This window comes from Rhea pennata, chromosome 14, assembly GCF_028389875.1.
Source record: "Rhea pennata isolate bPtePen1 chromosome 14, bPtePen1.pri, whole genome shotgun sequence".
NCBI classification, from domain to species: Eukaryota; Metazoa; Chordata; class Aves; order Rheiformes; family Rheidae; genus Rhea; species Rhea pennata.
In genome coordinates this window covers 15508093-15524883 of record NC_084676.1, presented here as the reverse complement: position 1 = coordinate 15524883, position 16791 = coordinate 15508093, and the positions used below count along the sequence as shown (strand labels likewise).

The window sequence follows — 16791 nt, the reverse complement described above, 5'->3', positions numbered from 1 at the left end:
GGAGCCAGCAGCACCGAGAACGCAGCCGCAGAGGCACCAGGTTCCCCGTCTCCATGAACACCGCTGAGCTCCAGAGCTGGGGAAACACCACCCAGCAGGTACAGAGCCAAGGAGCCCAGGTCCCACTGATGCTCTGCTAGATGCCCCCCACCAGCATGTGCCACCAAGGGCAGGGAGGTGCTCCAGCCATGTGGGAGCCTCATGCATGTGATGAGCAGGGTAAGTGCTCAGCTGCCACTGCCCTCTTCCGTACCCTTGTGGAGAGTGAGGGAGGGAGGAGAAGCTCCTCCCTGCGATGCTCGTGTGGTGCTTCATGCCAGCGCTGCCTGGGCAGGGTGGGAGGACATCCCCCATGCAGCAGCGTGGTGATGGTATCCAGACAAGGTGAGACATCCACCTCCTGCCTTCCACAGGATGCAGCTGCAGGGTCTGGCAGAGTGCTGGGCTAGCAGGCGACAGGATGGGTTGAAAAGCAAGGTGCTCTACTGTCCATCCAGCACCCACTTATTTCTGGGCCCTCTGCAAGGATCTGGGGGGACACTTAGACATCTTGCTGGTTTCCCAATGCAGCAGAGCTCAACAGGCTCCCAGTTGGCCATGAATTCCCCTGGAGGAGATGGAGACCATTCACATGCCCTACCTTAGCTATGCACATGCCACACACCGAAGCCTAGGTCCTGCTGCCCACGGGTATCTCCATTCCTACCACTTGCAGAATGTCTCCCATCAGAGCCACCAGCTTTGGTGTCAGGGTTTCAGCCTAGCCAAGGGCAAGAGGGCAAATAAATTTCTATTAATAGTCACAAAGCTGGCACTGTGCATTGTGAGAGGGTCTAGGAGACCCCTGTGCACACAAGAAGTGACAGCGCCCGATAAGCAAGGCTGTCGCCCGGCATTGCAGGCTGGTGAGCTCATCAGCAATGCCTTGACTGACGGCTCCGAGCCGGGGTGCGCAGTGCGAAGAGCGCGGGGCAAGTACTGAAGGCTCCTTTGTTTTCCCCTCACTGAGCTGTCCCCTCCGTCTCCCTTGTTAAACACGCACCGAAACACAAGGCGGGTGAGCCAGTCAAAGAGGCCTGTGATCCGCGAGGAGGCACGCGGGGCGCTGAGCCGAGCCTGTGCCTGGGGGAGCGGACGAAGGGAAGGAATTAATTTCCTATGCTCGTTAGGCTCCTAGCCCGGATAAAGTTAGTGGGGTGGCTGCAGGAAGTAAGGGGAGAGCGCTCAAGGGTAGCTGCGCTGCGGGGCTTACCCCCGTGCACCCCCCTTTAGTCCCACAGTCGGGGCAGAGGCACTGGAGGCTTTAAGGGGCTGGTTATCTGCCCAGCCTCCAGCATGAGCCTCTCAGCATCCCCTGGCACAGAGTGGGGGACGATGGCAGCAGAAGGCCTTCCCTCTTCAAGGGGCACCGCTATGACGGCATCACCCCTTTGCACAGCTTTCGGGAAGCCGAGGGCTGTTTCCCAGGGGGTGCGTACCTTTCCACTGGAGACCTCTCAAGAACTCACTCAGTCCAAAATAGCAGGATCCCATTCTGTTTATCAAAGCTGGCGTGGGCGCCAACCCTCCGCCTGCCTCCTCCTGGGAGCCAGGCATCCCACGTCAAGCAAGAAGAAACTCTGGTCCCAGCTGATATCAGCAACCTTCCCTGGCTGCCTTCTGCTGGCTTTGGTACCAAGGACAGCCCAAACCCCTACAGCGACACCGGCACCAGCTCTGGGGGAAACCTACATCCCGCCCTGCCAGGAAAGCCACCAACTCTATCCAGCACATGGGCTCCTCACTCCAAATGTATCAGGCTGCTGCTCTCCCATTCTCACGCAGGAGCCCAGAGGTCACTTGGTGCCTTGTCAGCCCAGGGGGTTCCTGCAGCCCTGCCCGGGCAAGGGGCATGGCACTGGGGGCAGCAGGAGCCGACGCAACATACCCCGGGTTGCTCAGTGTACCAAGGACAGGGCTGGCAGGGGAACCCATGCGTTACTTCTGCCGTACCTCAGAAGAATGAACACCAGACCCCGCACCAGCCTGCCACCTGACCCAAAACATTGCAGGCTGGGACACGGGCTACTCTGGAGCTGGCGCACAGACAAAAGGCAATGTATGCTTTAACACGGCCAGTGCTCGTGTTCCTGGGCTGGACATGACAGCAGTGGCGTCCATACCCAACACAGCCCTCAGGACCTCAATCAACTGCAGCCGTGAAACCACAAAACCCTGGAACGGAAACAGCAGCAGGACATCAAAGGCTCCACTGCTCCCCCAGGGGAAAGGCAATGCTACATCAGAGCAGCCACCTACATCAGAGCAGCCACTAGTGCTGAGCAGGTGAAGCAGTCAAAGAAAAAAAAAAAAGGCAAAAAAAAAAGTCCCCCTCCCACCGAGGCACGGCCTTGTTCCGGAGACCTCTCTGGCCCTGCACCTTTCCTTCGTGCTAACAAATAGGTCCCATTTGCTGATTTCTTCAGAGGTTTCTCTCGCAGCCTAAACCCAGTCGGATTGGACCAATTTGCTGGTCTGAGCTGGGCTTTGGAAACAGGCATCCTAGGGCAGGGGAAGGAGGCGAGCCCTCCCTGCTCGCAACTCACTCCTCTCCAAGTTTCCAGCCTTTCCGATTGCTGCAGTGGGGATGGGAAGATGTTAGAGAGGTCTTTAAGCCTGGGAAGGCCAGGAGCCGTGGCAACAGATGGTTTTAGCATTAGCTAACTCGGGCTGGATGTGCTGGGGGGAGACACACTGGTCAGGACCTCCGTGGCTGAGCAGAGCCAGTGGGAGGGCCGCTGTTGCTCGAGAAGGACAGCGTGACAGTGTTTTCTCTGCTGCTAGAGCCCATCCTGGGGTCCAAGTATGACGGCAGCTCCCCGTCATGCTGACCACCAGTGTCCCCCCAATCCGTAGGAGCTGCGCCCCATCCTCATGATAGCCTCTCTCCACCTCTCACCCAGGACATCTCTATTTTTAGACCCCGTGAGCACTTCCCTCTCAGAGACCCTCTTCCACAGCGCAAAGATATGGGTCCCGGTGGAGCCTGCAGCTGCGGAGCCCATCTTCCCCACCTTCCCGTCCTGTGCTCGGTCACAGGAGCAAAAAGCAGGTCCTCCTCCAGCAACCTGCAAGGAGGAGGAAGAGGCTCCAGCTGGGCTGATGCAGGAGTTTCCTGGTGCATGGGCACAGCTGTTGGAAAAGGAAAGAGACAAGGACATGCACGTGGGGTTGTCACCCCAAGCAATGTGGGTCCACGCTCACGGCCTCGCAGAGAGCCCTGGGGAGACGCTGTTCCACCAGAAGTCACATCCGCGCCTCAACAGCCCTCCACCGAGCAGCGCACAGGGACGCCCACGCCGCCGGCCCCTCCGCTTGCCCAAGGCAGGGCCACCCAGGTGCCGAGCGCCCCGCTGCTCCGGCTCTTCCTGCCTCCGCCTGGACTCAGCCGCGCTTCCTCCCGGGCCAGGTGAAGGCTGCGGGCGAGGGGGGCGCGGGGGAAATCGGATGCTGGGAGTGACAGCCATTGTTTGTAGCTAAAATAAAAACCAAGCAAAAATAAAAAGCTTCCTGCTGGCGCAGGCAGGGCCCCGGGACAATCCGCCGGCCTGCGGAGGGCTGCTCAGAGCCGCCGCCAGCAGCAAACAAACATTTACAGCTCCTGGGAAGCCGTAAATAGGTGGGGTGTGGGCCGGGGAAGGGGCACAGCCGGGGGCTCCAGAGCGGGAACTCGCCCGAGGACCCGACGACGGCAGCGGAGACGGCACAGCACGGCGCACAGCCCGAGCCTCGGCCACCGCCCTCACGGCGAGGTCCCCCCACCCCCCCGAGGGTCCTCCCGGACCCCCTGGCCCAGGAAGCCCCAGCGCTGCTTCCTGGCTGAGCAGGGCCAGCCTTCACCACCCCTCTGTGCACGGAGGAAGGCGATGGCCTCCTGAGCCCCCCGCGCTGAGGGCCAACGCCAGTTCCCGAGGCCTTTTCCATGCACACGGAGGTTTCTTCTCCAGGGGGCACGGAGGAAGCCCATGAGGAAGCGCCTGGGCGGAGGGAGCGCGGCTCTCCCAGAATTGTCCCTTTGTGCACGGGCGAGCTGCTGGGGGGATCGCTGGCGGGCCACCACGCGCACAAAGCCTCCTGCCACTCCTCCTCCGGGGAGGGCGGCCGAGGACTCTCGGCCCTCGAGAGCAGCGCTCCCCTCCTGCCCGAGTCTTGTGGGGCTTTGTCCCAGCTGGCCGCAAAGCAGACGGGGACTAGACCCCATCGTGGCACAGCCTGCTAGGAGGGATCACCGGGAACGGCTGAGAAACGCCTGCCTGGAAAATACCTCCTCCATATCAGCACTCTTGGGTATGTAGTTACAGAGCAACTTGGCATGCTCCAGCCCGGAGGGTTTCAGAGCAAAGCCAACCATTAATTATCACACTTGAGCTCTGGAAATGTCCCATAACAGTGGAAGATTTGCTAAGGGGCCACTTGATGCACATGAATCATCTCCTCCCTGAAAACAAGGGCCCCTTGAGCGGGCAGATGAGGAAGGAGCGTCTTAGACTCAGCATCAACCCTGGTCAGCAGTGTTAGCCCAAGTGGGTCAGTCTCACTCCCAGGCGGCTGGGAGCCAGCCCCTCTCCAGCTCACGACACCCCGGCCAGCCCCGCTTTCTGCATCCACGCACCGATTAACCCCGTAGCCTTTAGCATCGCCGCCCCACGGCTGGACAAACTGCCCTGCTGACATGTCACGGCATCCCTAGGCATTGCTGAACGCAAGGTAAGCTCAAGCCTGCTGACCTTCCCGTCACGCCCGAGAGAGGAATTCATCCTCCAGCTCCCCGTGAGCGGCTGCCTCTGTGCAGCCTTCCCAGACGAGAGGGCAGCACAGGAGCACCTCGGAGCACACCACACCTCCCAGAGCCAGGCTGCACAAGGCAAGGCAGGGACACACATCCCCTGGGGACTGTATCGTCGTGACCTTACAGTAATTCACATCCTTAGCTGATAACCTCGGAAAATCAGTGCTGGGAGATGAACATGAAACCTGCTTGCTTAAGGGGACAGAAGATCCTCCACCAGTTCTCCTCCCAATGTAATTGCTCTCTAGCGTATCTTTTTACACAAAGGAGCCTGTAGGTTTTAGAGGGGCCCACTACCCCTTTCTCTTTGCCCTACCCCAGCGCGGGGGGAGGAGGAGAAGAGGAACCAGGGAGATTAAATAGCAAGAAGGCTGCCCTAGCAGTGTCTGCTGATCCTCCTTTATCTTAAACCCAATCTACTCCAGAAGCCCAGCCCAACACCACAACAGTTTGAGGTGACTTCTTTTTCCAGCACTAACCCAGCAGCATGGACAGCCCAGAGCCCTGTCTAGTGACACTAGAAAACAAGCAGCTCATCTCAGCTGCTTTTGGCACCGTTTGGGACCTGCTCCTGGCCCATTTCTTTTGCCAACAATGTCATATTTTCCCCTAGTATAAATAGCTCTGCAGAAAGCCTTATCTACTGGCCTTGCTCTCAGCAACTCACCCAGAGAACAGCTGAGCAGCAAGTCCAAGCCTGGGGAAGAGCAGCAGGGCCATACTTCCAGGCACTCTCTCCAAGACCCCCTGCCTCACACCAACGCTTTAGGCATCACACCAGTGCTCCCCCGCCAGCCTAGCCCTCTGTGCAGGAGGCGCTTCTCCAAGTCCTTTGCCACCCCATGGACAGAGGGCTAGCTCTCTCCCTCTGCACAGAAAGACCAGGGCAGAGAACCCAGGTACACGGGAATTGGCCACAGGAGGAAGACCCTAAACGTCCCCATTTTGGTCCTGGTCAAGTCACTCTTCTCCAGGAGAGGAGAGTTTCCCATCCTTATCGTGCTCTTAAACCTGACAGAATAGGAGCCAGGAATGGAGAGAAGTGTAATTACAGACTGGCAGAGCTGACACGGGGTCAAGGTTATCACTTGCGTTCATGTCACCACCAGTCTGCACATCCAAGAAACCATCACTCATGTTGCAAGGAAGCCAGTCAAGCCTCTTTTCTGTAATCTAGATTACAGCAAGTATTGGAGAAAGAGGGATCATGGTGGTGCCCTCTTCATTTCACTGCTGAGCTACACTGGGGCTCGTGGCGCCCAGCTCTAGCCAGGCCCCGCTGGCAAGGCTCACCCCTCTCAGCGCTGTGCAGAGGGACAGGTGCTGGTCTGCCGCTAAGTCAACTCAGGCTAAGTTGAGGAGGTGCCCGTGCTCAGAGCCCTGCTCCAGGCCTGGAAGAGGTGGTGGAAACCCTCCTGTCGGTGGCAGCTGCCTGCAGGGCTGCAGTATAGCACAAGGAGCCTTCCTCTGCACCCCCTTGCCTCACTGGCTGCCCACTACTAACCCATCGGGGCACCGGTCCTGATGGGAAATAACTCAATGTGGGGCAGGGGGATGGGGTGCAGCCCCCTCAGGCATGCCACAGGGCATCAGAGGGGCCAAAGCTGTTTAAACTGGCCTTGCTGGCAGGAGAAACAGCCTGTGCAGCCCTCATTGGATTGTAGGACATGTCTTTCTTGCAAAATACCTTTCATGCTCCCAGAGTTAAGTGTGCAGCTCTAGAGCACCACGTGCTCTGGCTCTGCACATCCTCAGATAGCAGCTATCAGATTAGGCTGCTTAAGTGCAGTGCCCTGGCTAAGCTTCTGCAGTCGCACCTCTCTGTGCCAAGGACCGATGGGCCAACAGGCTTGAGAAATCTCTGCTTTGCATGAAAATGCATTAAACATCAGGCTGGAAGCGGCCCTGAAAGTTGAGGGGAGAAAGGGGCCGCTTTTGCGGCCAAGCAGATAAACAACTGCTGAACTCAAAGGGGCTGCAGAGAGGCCCACGGTCTCTCCCCACGTCTCTCCGGAGCAGGTGCGGACACTGTGCCGGGAAAGCTACCCCGTGCCGAGTGCTTCTCCCAGCGCTAACACTCACCCCCTGTTAACAGAGGCTTTTTGTGGCCGCCAGCACTCTCTGTCCCTTGTTTAGCCGCAGTGTCTAGCTGGTGGCCTGTCGCTGTCACTGCAGCTGCCCTCGAGGTACCCACAGAGCCAGAGCGCTTTGCTAGGGCTGCAGGACGGCGTGCACCGGCTTCGCGGGGGCTCAGCGCTCATGCCCCGCCAAGGTGAACAGCTGCCCTCTGCCCCGCGGAGCCAAGAGGCCTCGGACGAGGGAGCCTGCTTTAAATTAGGAGCTAATCTGTCAGAGGCTGCCAGTGGGGCAAAACACAAAACATGAGTGCCAGCCACCTCAACGAGACCCGGCCCGCGACCCTGCTCCCGAAGAGGAGACTCTCGCACACCCTGCCCCGACGGCTCAGGGCCGCTCTTGTGCACTCGGCGTGACGCCGGCCAGCGCACCATTGCACCGAGCACTGTCTTGCTTGGAGCAAGACAGCAGGGACCAGGCCTAGGGAGGCATCTCTTCTGGAACGCAAACATGACTCTCGGTTGCCTCCCCTGCTTGTTTGGGGGTTTGGTGCTCACAGACTGAGATGAAACCCCCAGAGGAAGACCTGCGCCTGGCACTGGTTAGCGCGAGATGGCCCTTAGACAGAGAGACAGAGATTGCTGCCAGCCAGTGCAAACCACATTGCTACATCCAAACCCTGGGAGAGCGTAACCAGGCAACAGATCTCCCGATCATGGTGCTACCCGACAGGAGGGTCTCTCCAGTGCTCCCGAGCAAGCAGGGGAGAGCAGCCCATGAGCTGTGAGGGCAAGGGGCTGGAGAGGGATGGAGGCGAGCACCTTTAAAAGTGCTCTGCAAAAACGGGATGGGAACACCCTGCTCAGATCACCCATGAGCGTGGCAGCAACTGGCACACTGGACACCTCGGGAGCAAGGAGACTGAGCTCGCTGCGAGCAGGGAGGAGATGCGGGGCCGGCTCGCCGACACCCAGCGCAGCAGGCGTCCAGCATCCTGCTGCAGACACGCAGCCCCTGGCCTGCACAGCTGCGATGCCTCCAGGCGTGTCTGCAGCACGGGGATGCAGAGCCTCGCTGCGGGATGGGGCAAGGGCGACAGGCTCCCCAGTGGCCCCTGATCGACTTGTCGGCCCCTTCCCTGCTCCTGGCCTCAGTTCTCCCGCTGTTCCCAACAGAGGCATTGCAAAGCTAGTCCATGCAAAGTGCTTAAAAGCGAGGATAAAAGAGGGTTTAGAACAGCTTGTTACATTTTCCATAGTTTTAAAAATCAAGCAGTTCTCCCTTGGCCCATCCACTGAAAGCAAACTCTGAACACATATGTCCATTCAAAGGAAGGGAACCAAAAGCAGAGAGAAGCCTAGTGAAAAGATGCACGCAGGCGCGATGCTGGCAGAGCTGCGGCGGTCCCCGGCCAGCCGGACTGCCCTGCAGCACAACCCTAGCTGCAAGCCTGTGGTGCCAAGCAGGCGGATAGCTGCCACCAGCACCCCAGGCCCGGGTGGCGGTGATCCACCAAGGGGGCCTTTGGGCCCCAGGGAGGAATGTGAGCAATGCCCAGTGTGGAAAGAGCAGCCTGGCCACGGTCCTGCCGCAGGAGGGTCCACAGCAGCCGCCAGCGTCGATGGAGAGCACCTTCACAAACTGGAGCCGGCGCGGTGCAGGTAATAATTAACAGGCTGATTGAACTGCATACAGATAACGCCTGTGACTGAGCCAGGTAAAGACTCTTCAGCGCCCCGTGCTGCAGCTAGACCCCCTCACCAGGGGCTGCCCTGCCTTGGGGCTGTCCGTCTCTGCTGACGGCTTAGCAGCAGTTTCTCTGACTCCTAGAGATAATTGTGGTAGTTTGTTTTAGCTCACCAAAAGCAAACTTTATTCCCCTAAAACAAAGAGGTCCTGACCCCCTGGTGCTGCAAAAGAGGCTGGGGAAGGACCCCTGCAGCCTGGGGACCCCCAAAGCCAGGGACAAGTTGTTTCCAGCTGCAGCTCCAACTTATCTATGCGCTTAGCTCCACAGACATGCAGGGATCAGATTCAGTCGTTAAAGGCTATGTTTCAAAATCAGCGCAAATCAAAGCGACCACGTTGCAGGACGCTCTGCAGAGTGAGCCTGGGAGCACAGAGATTGGAGTTGGAGGACGATAAGAGCTGCTGGCTCAAGAACACTTTAAATAATGAATGAAAAGAGAGGTCTGCGATGCCCTTTTAAAGGAATAGTCAGGCAGGGGTGAGACCTGCTGAGTAATGTATAAAAAACAAGCTTCAGGCAGAGGAGAGATGTTAGGATTAGTCAGAACCCAGAATAAACTGTATTTTTTCCAAGCAAAACTCTGGCGTCGGCCTCTTCAAAACAAACTGCAGAGAGCAGCAGGTTGGCCTGGCCACTCTGCCGACACCAGGAAAGGCCTCTGGGACCGGCTCAGCAGCCCGGACCCGGCAGCAGGAGAGGCCACGGGCACAGGATCAGGGAGATGTTGCCTGTCTCCCGACAAGCCTTTCCAGCGGCCCGGGCACTGCAAGGGCACTGCATTTCCCCATCGCTGCTGCCTGGGGAGCAGTACGATGCAGGCAGCTCAGGAATAAACTCATAGATAAGAGGTTTCAGAAAGCTCTGGGAACTGCAGCCAGGCAGGCAGGAGCGAGCGTGCGCTGGGGCCTCCAGAGGCGAGGGGACAGGCGGGAACGTGCCGCAGGACAAGGAGCCGCCTACGCTCCAGCTGCAAGGTGCCTCAGCCCAAGGGGGATACAGAACCCGACTGCAGTTTCCGTGCCGTGTGCTAAGAGGTGGCACCCTGCAGGCAGTGGCCGTGGAGAGGCTCAGGGGAAGGAAAAAAGCACTTGCGCAGGCGCCTCGCGGGATTGCGCTGTAGTGCTAGAGCAAAGAGGGTTGGTCTGGCCCTAGGGTGTCTGACACAGGCCAAGTCGTGCAAGCTGACATTCTGTTCATTCCTGCAAACATCCACCTCTCTAAGCAGCGTGAGAGCCCGAGCAGAGCTACAGGAAGTCTCCTCAAGTCATGCTTTCCTGTTTGCAAGGCGGAAGCTGCTAGCTCAGATCTGGGGGGATCCAAGCCCACGTCTTCCCTTGCCTCTCTGCAGCCCTTTGTCTCCACCAAACCTCAGCCTTCAGGACAGCAGAAATTATGACTAATTGCAGTCACTGTGGTGATAAACCTGCTCACTCAGCACTCCAGTGCTCATTATAGCTTTCCCACCAGCATGCCCTCCCCACTGACACTTGTGGAGATGGGCACAGTCTATGTGGTTACCACCAAGTGCTAGGTGGCTTCTCCAGACCTGAATATCTCCAGCTGGGACTACTGACAGGGACTGAAAGCTCTCTGCATCCAAAAACGTCACACTCTCCCTGTCCTGTACATCATCACCCTTCCCTGAAGCTAAGCTCTGAAACATCTCAGATTCAATAATCCACTCACAGGAGGAGAAAAGAAAAGAGGGAAGATTAGCAGATCAGATTTGTTTCTGGTAAAAGGAACTACCTATGGTAATTATAACTGAACCCTTGAAAACAGAGGAGGGATAAGGGCTGGATACAAGACCCTCACTCAGCAGGGTATGAGCAAGGAGAGGAAAAAATGGCAGGAACAGAAGGAATTAGCTGGCAGATCAGGCACCTACCAGCCTAGAGCAGGCTCTGCTTTTCCAAATGCTTTCAGTCACATTGCACAACACAGACACATCTTTTCAGGCACATTAGGAGGTGAAAACACAGATCCTTTATGGGGGAAACATCCTGGCAGAGTCAGGGAGAAGGAAGATGAGCCCCCAGCACTGGCACTCCCCATACCAGCAGCATTCAAGGGCACCCCTGTCTGGTACCGTGGCTCCAGGAAAGACACATCCCACCCACGCGATGTTCTGGGGCCCAGAAAGGCCACCTGCCTGAGGGCAGATGGAGGACATGCTCCCTGTCCCCTCAGGAGAGATGTTTTGTTGAAAGGCTACCAAGGAAAAGCAGTGGGATGTGCTTGGGACAGGGCAGCCAGAGCCCTCAGAAGGGTCTCCACCTCCAGGAGGGGATGGGGACGTGCTGCCCCGTAGGATCCCTCTGAGGGCAGGATAAGCGTATTTTCTCAGCTGAGAACAGCCCTTCCGTTTCCTTCCATTGCCAAGCTCCAACGGGAGCATCAGGTGCAGCAGCAAGGCCACGAGGCCCAACAGCGTTTCCGATCGGCTTAACCCTTTTGCAGCTGGAGGGGAGAGTCAGGAAAATCAGCTTATCACAGGAGAAAAGTTTACAGGCTTGAGCATATGGGAAGACGCAACTACTCTGGTTATTGCTGATGACTCCCTCCGTGCCTGGACTGATTTACTACATCTGCTTTCAACGTCAAGATACAGAAACCAAGTATCAAACCTACTTCTACACAACTTCTCTTCCTGGCTCTGTCTTTTATGACCTCAGTTTCCCAAAGTGTAAAATTACACTGGGAATCACATAAAACAGGAGGCTGGACCCTGACAATGAGCCAGAAAAGGTCTGTCCCCCCATCACCAAGTCTGGTGGTTTTAATGTTCAAATATCCAAGGAAAACAAATAAACAAACAAACAAACAAAAAAGAACAACCCCAAACCACTGTTCAAGCTGCTCCTTACATATCTTCCAGGCACTTTCCATGCTAATCACTAGCAGTCAGAGCAAACCAGTGTCACCCAGACCCGCGTCCTATCATTTCCAGGATCACATGCACATGAAAGCCACTTCAAAAAAAGATTTTGAAGCATGGAAACTCCTTGCAGCAAAGATCTGTTTTTGTTCCAAACTCCTACGAAATGTCAGTGTTTTCCCTCGCCTGCCAGAGAGGCTGCCTTTGATGAGATGGGAGACGTATCAAAAGCAAAACCGAAGGGGCTGCCATGGCAGGAGCCTAGCGAGTGACTGGGAAATAAGTCATTTTCATCCATCCCCGCTGCGGAGGCTGCAGATCATCAGCTTGGTGTCTGCAGAACCATTCGAGCTCCCCGAATGCCACAACTTTTAGCAGCGGCGGGTGATGAAAGCCAGGCGGTGGCGGGCTGCGCGCGGTGCCCTCCCCTTCGGGTGGCAGGGATGAGCGCTACTCATCGCGGGCGCTCTGGCCGGGGTGCCTGTTTACCCGGTAAGCGGCAGGGCTGGCCGAGACAACGCAGAGCTCCTTGGGAATTTTCCAACAAAACTGTCCTGCTGCTGCCTTGGAAGAATGACATTCAATAGATATTTTGCAGGACTGACAGTTTTGCCACTTAGTTTCACTGGGAAAAAAAAGAAAAGAAAAAGGTTCCTTAGAGGCAGGAGGAGATACTTGCTCTTCAGGAAAGACTTTTACCGATGCTCACTAGACAGTAGCTGGTGTAGACAAGAGGTAATGGGTCAGGACATGGGTCTGGGATGTCAGAAACCACTTTAAAAGTGATAAAAGTGACTTTTAAAGTCTCCGCTCTGCAAAATCTTTATCTTATGTCCCAAGTAAGTTACTTGGCTACTGTACAACAGGAACTCTAGGGTCAAGTCCAATTTTTACTCCTTGTCCTCTTTTTAAAAGGCTTCTGATTATTTGAGGTGAGACTTTTTTCAAAAAAACCTTAAAACAAAGTTTTCCTGGGATGAGATAAGAAATGCCCACCTGCCTTCAGGCAAGAGAATTTCAACTTACATCACCGCTCAGTAGCAGCATGCATGTGAGTCTCGCAGCTCAGCACATCTGCACCAGAAAATAGCATTTCCAGGTCAATAGCAAACTCTGGAAAGAGGCAGATTTTCCAGACAGCCCAGTGAGATAGGACAGTCGCCAGGAACATTGCCTGGAGGATACTACCAGCACAGCAGTCAGTAAGGGGTGCAAGCCTGCTTTGCAAGTAGCCTCTTCCTGCTGCAGCAGAGACACCAGCAATGTGCAGGATTAGGTCTCTCCGGAAGAGCAGGCGGCTTTGAACATGGCGCTCCAGGGAAACGCGCGCTGCCCAGAGCTCCGTGCGGCCCAGCGACTGCACAGCACCCTGCTTCAAAGCGAGCCCCCCGGGCAGCACGTGTGAGATACGAAGCAGGTTAATTCTTACAGCTCTAATACCTACAAGCGGCAACGAGACAGGGCTGAGAGAGCCATTTCCACCGGTTAAGCACAGCATTGTGTGTGGAAGGATATCTGATGCTATCGGGGGCAAATAACTCAAGTGCCCCCCTGCTCTGCTTGGTGCCACCCTCTGCCACCTTCCCAGTGTGGAAGGTGGAGCACAGTGGGCAGCTCAAGGAGGGCTCCAGCCCCTTTCCCTGCACGCTCCCCGGCTATAAACAGGCCCGTGGCTGCCTCCGGCTGGACCCGGGCGGCTCAGTTTCCAGCGGAAGGAATGGCTGCAATGCGGGGGAGAGTGCCACACTTGCCTCACGCACTAACAGCTGGGCCGATATGTGTTTCTCCCACTCCACACCCCCTTCCACCAGCTACATGCGAGGGGTGGACAGGATTCCTGCCGATGAGTTTTAGGCAGCAGATCAAGAATGATCCAGGCTCCCTCCCACCACCCCTGATGCCTCCCCATTCCTGTGGGTGAGCTGGAGCCAAGTTTATCCCTGACACATCTCCACTGGCTTTGCTGGATTTAGACCACAGATAAGTTTGGTGCAAGACCTAAATTCTGGTGGCACAAAAGGTCAGAGAAGAGTCACTGCCACGGAGAAGCCATGTGTGAGCACAGCTCTGCTTACAGCAAGGGCTCATTGCACTGAACAGCAAACCAGCCCAGTCCTCTCAAATCACAACACGCAGAGAGTTCTCCACCAACACAACCTCAAACCACCCTGCAGAGAGCCTACAGCACTGAGTTCCCCTGGTTTAGGTGATGGAGGAGCCGAACCCAGCACAGTCCACTGCATGGCCTGGAAGGAAACACATGGAGCATGAAAAGCAATAGGAAGAGTTAGAGGATCATAAAGCAAGAGCAAGGCAGAGCACACAGGGACTGAGCAAAGCCTCAGGGGAAGAAAAGTGCTGCCACAGTGCAGGAGCAGAGAACCAGGGATGCCAAGCTGCTATCCACCATCAGACACAGTATCCTTTGCATCAGGAAAGGGAGCCCAGGGAGGCCTCCACACCTCCCCTCCACACATCACAGCCCCTCTGAGGGATCCCAGAGGCTCTGGGTGATGAACAGGAGGGTCTGAAGGACGTTTACATTTGCAAAGAGCAACGTGGGTGCCAACAGCAATTCATTATAAGCACTCAGAACAGAGCAGGCAGGCACTGCTGATGTTACCATAGAAGGCACCTATGAAGGGAAAAATAGCAGAGAGGCTCTCAGAGAGCAGGACCACACAAAACTGCGGGGTCCAGCCGCTGCAGGCTCACTCGTGCAAGGGCTCCCTCAGGCTAAGCCTTGCCCCAGAGCCTGTCTCCACCATGCACACTGACAGCCTCTGCCGGCTCACCAGCGGCAAGGGCAGGTGCTGCCCCGGTCTCCCTGCACTCTTGTTCCCTTTCTGATCCCTCAGCGAGTCTCTGGGGATGGGAGGGAGCGTGGTCATAGGAAGGACAGCAAAGGAGTCACCCAAGAATTCCCAGCTACCGCAGCACGTTCACATCCTCATCTTCCTCAAGGATCCCGCAGGATGGGGTCATTTCACCAGCAAGCCAGGCACCCTGGCATACCCTGAGATGGGGACCCCACAACTCTGAGTGCTCATTGCCTCACGCTGGGAGCACCAGGTATCTCACATCAAACACCCAGACACAGCCTGGAAGATCTGTCTTTCAGTTTGGTCATTTGACAGCTATGGGATTTGGTCTCCAAAATCCCAGGGAGGGAGGAAGGAATAACAACCTGCCTTAGGAGTCTGTTTTTAAACACTTCAGATGGTTTCATAAAAACAAATAATAGTAACAAAAATAAGGTGCTGAGGAGGGGGCCCAGTGGCCAGCCCAGCATTACCTCTGAACCTCTCTGCTCCCTGCCGGGGTTGACTGTCCGTGTTTTGGGACAGGCTGGAGTCAAACGGCATGTCCTCCCCCCCAGCTCACAGAATTGAACAGGAAAGCCACAGGCACAGCTGAGCCCCAACCGTTGGCTCTCCCCTTTATCCATCTATCATGTCCTCTCGGACCTTTGAGGACAGCACTAGCACCATGTGCCATTTGCAAGCGCTCGCTCTCCAACAACAGCCCCCTCCTTCAGACCCAGCAGAGCTGCTCACCCCTTTGGTGGCAGCCCCTGGGGAGAGCCATCCCTGCTCCCCGGGCTGCCGGGCACCAGTGCTGCTCTCGGAGCGCAGACACCACGACCCGTGGCCAAAGAGTCAAAATCCTCACGCAAAGTTTCCAGTGCAGAAATGCCACCCCATCCTTTTACATCAGGAAGGGTAACTCTTGACCCTCAGGTCTTTCTGGTGCTCATACAGAGCTGCAAATACAGCACAACCTTCAGGGCTTTCAGCATCTTCACAGTTCACAGACCTGGAGTGGCTCCCCTCACTCCCTGGCTGTTATTTTTGGCCAGTGCTGGTAGGAGCTTTACCAGGACAAGCCAAGGGCCAGGAGCCCCCATACTACACCCCGCCGCTGTCTGCGCCTCCTCTGCAGGCCCGGGACAAGCAGGCAGCATCCCCTGCAAGCCTCCCTCTGCTCCCCGCCAGACCCTTCTTCAGAGCTGACCCGGCCCCGGCAGGTCTATTCCCACCCCAGAGCACGAGAGCGATGCCGGGGGCGGTGCGGGAGCGGCGCAGGTGCGGGCAGGGGCGCTGCCGGGACGCCGCAGCCGCCCGCCCCCGGCTCCGGCGCTCGGCGCCCGCCGGCTCGCTCGCTGGGCGGCCGGGGCTGGGGCACCGCGGCGCCCGCCCCGCGCCCGCGCCCGCGCCCGCGCCCGCGCCCGCGCCCGCGCCCGCCGGTGAAGCCGGCGCGCCGCGCTCCCTTCGAGCACAAACACGGATACGAGCTGACCCCGCAGCTACGGCCACCTCGGAGCCCTGGTACGGGAGGGGGAGACGCGGCCGCGGGCCCCGGGGCGAGCCGCGCCGCTGCCCCCGCTTACCGCTCTGCCGGTCCATGGTCGGCGGCAGCCGCGGGCAGCCCGGCCGCCGGCAGGCGCGGGCGGGGAAGTGGCCGGGGCAGCGGGCGGCCCCGGCGGGGCAGGGCCTGGGCGCCCGGCACGGCCAATCGCCGCTCCCGCCCCTCCCTCCCCGCCTGCCCTGCAGCGCCGAGCACCCGGCGCGGCTCCTCCTCGGCGTTTTCCTGCAGGGGGGGTCCGCTGAGAGCCGCCGGCCCTGGGCTGTCCCGAGCGGTGATTTGGGGCCATCTCGCACCTCTCCAGATGCTCCCAGCGCCGCTGGTGACCGAGTCCCCGTGGGCACCCTGCCCGCATGCCCTGCAGTGCCCGTGATGCATGCAGTGCAGCCGGGGCCAGCGCGTTGCAGCCAGCTGGCATCAGACAAGCCTGGGACTATCCCTAGTGGCTAGGGGTGCTTGCGAGGGGCCAGCAGGTTTGGAGGCAGGGGAGCAGTGGGTGTAATTGGGAGCCTCTCTCCCGGCTTCCCTATTAATGCCCCTGTCTGCAGCCCTGCTGCGCTGTGTGTCCCTCTCATGAAGGCCGGGTACAGGGATCTCTGCTGCTGGGTGAGCTGGGTCCCTGCCCGTAGCTTGGATGAGAGGGACACACAGCCCTGTGACTTGGGAGCAGGTTTCCCTGCAGGGCCTGGAGGCTGTTCTCTATGTGCCCCACCACAAGTTTTCCGGGTGATACCTCACACTGAACATCTCCACCAGCTGCATGGCCCAGGGCACACAGAGCTCCTCTCTGCGTGAGTGGGGGGTGCAGCCACAGGCATCCCTCTGATCTAGCGCAGGACACCTCCACCTGCCTTCTGCTGGCCCACTAGGCTGGCAGATGGTAAGGGAAATTCA

At 57.8% G+C, this 16791-nt stretch overlaps 2 protein-coding genes across 2 annotated transcripts in view; one reads left to right on the top strand and one right to left on the bottom strand.

The window, feature by feature from the left end:
* AFAP1L1 (actin filament associated protein 1 like 1) overlaps positions 1–15973 on the bottom strand; it is a 30825-nt gene extending 14852 nt beyond the window's left edge. The window contains exon 1 of the mRNA XM_062587140.1: positions 15923–15973. Within this exon, the coding sequence (XP_062443124.1) occupies positions 15923–15938 (16 nt within the window). The 5' untranslated portion in view covers positions 15939–15973. The remainder of the gene's footprint in view (positions 1–15922) is intronic.
* On the top strand, positions 105–7213 carry LOC134146982 (uncharacterized). The gene is made up of 3 exons (XM_062587679.1): positions 105–219; positions 2960–3363; positions 6965–7213. The coding sequence occupies exons 1-3, from the start codon at positions 141–143 to the stop codon at positions 7211–7213; spliced, it is 732 nt and encodes a 243-aa protein (XP_062443663.1). The 5' UTR covers positions 105–140.
* Positions 15974–16791: the final 818 nt, after the last annotated feature.

Coding starts and splice junctions, on each gene's coding strand:
- LOC134146982 (XM_062587679.1), top strand. CDS start 141: ATGCCCCCCACCAGCATGTGCCACCAAGGGCAGGGAGGTGCTCCAGCC. Junction 220..2,959: donor TCATGCATGTGATGAGCAGG/GTAAGTGCTCAG, acceptor CTCTATTTTTAG/ACCCCGTGAGCACTTCCCTC. Junction 3,364..6,964: donor GGCCCCTCCGCTTGCCCAAG/GCAGGGCCACCC, acceptor TCCCTTGTTTAG/CCGCAGTGTCTAGCTGGTGG.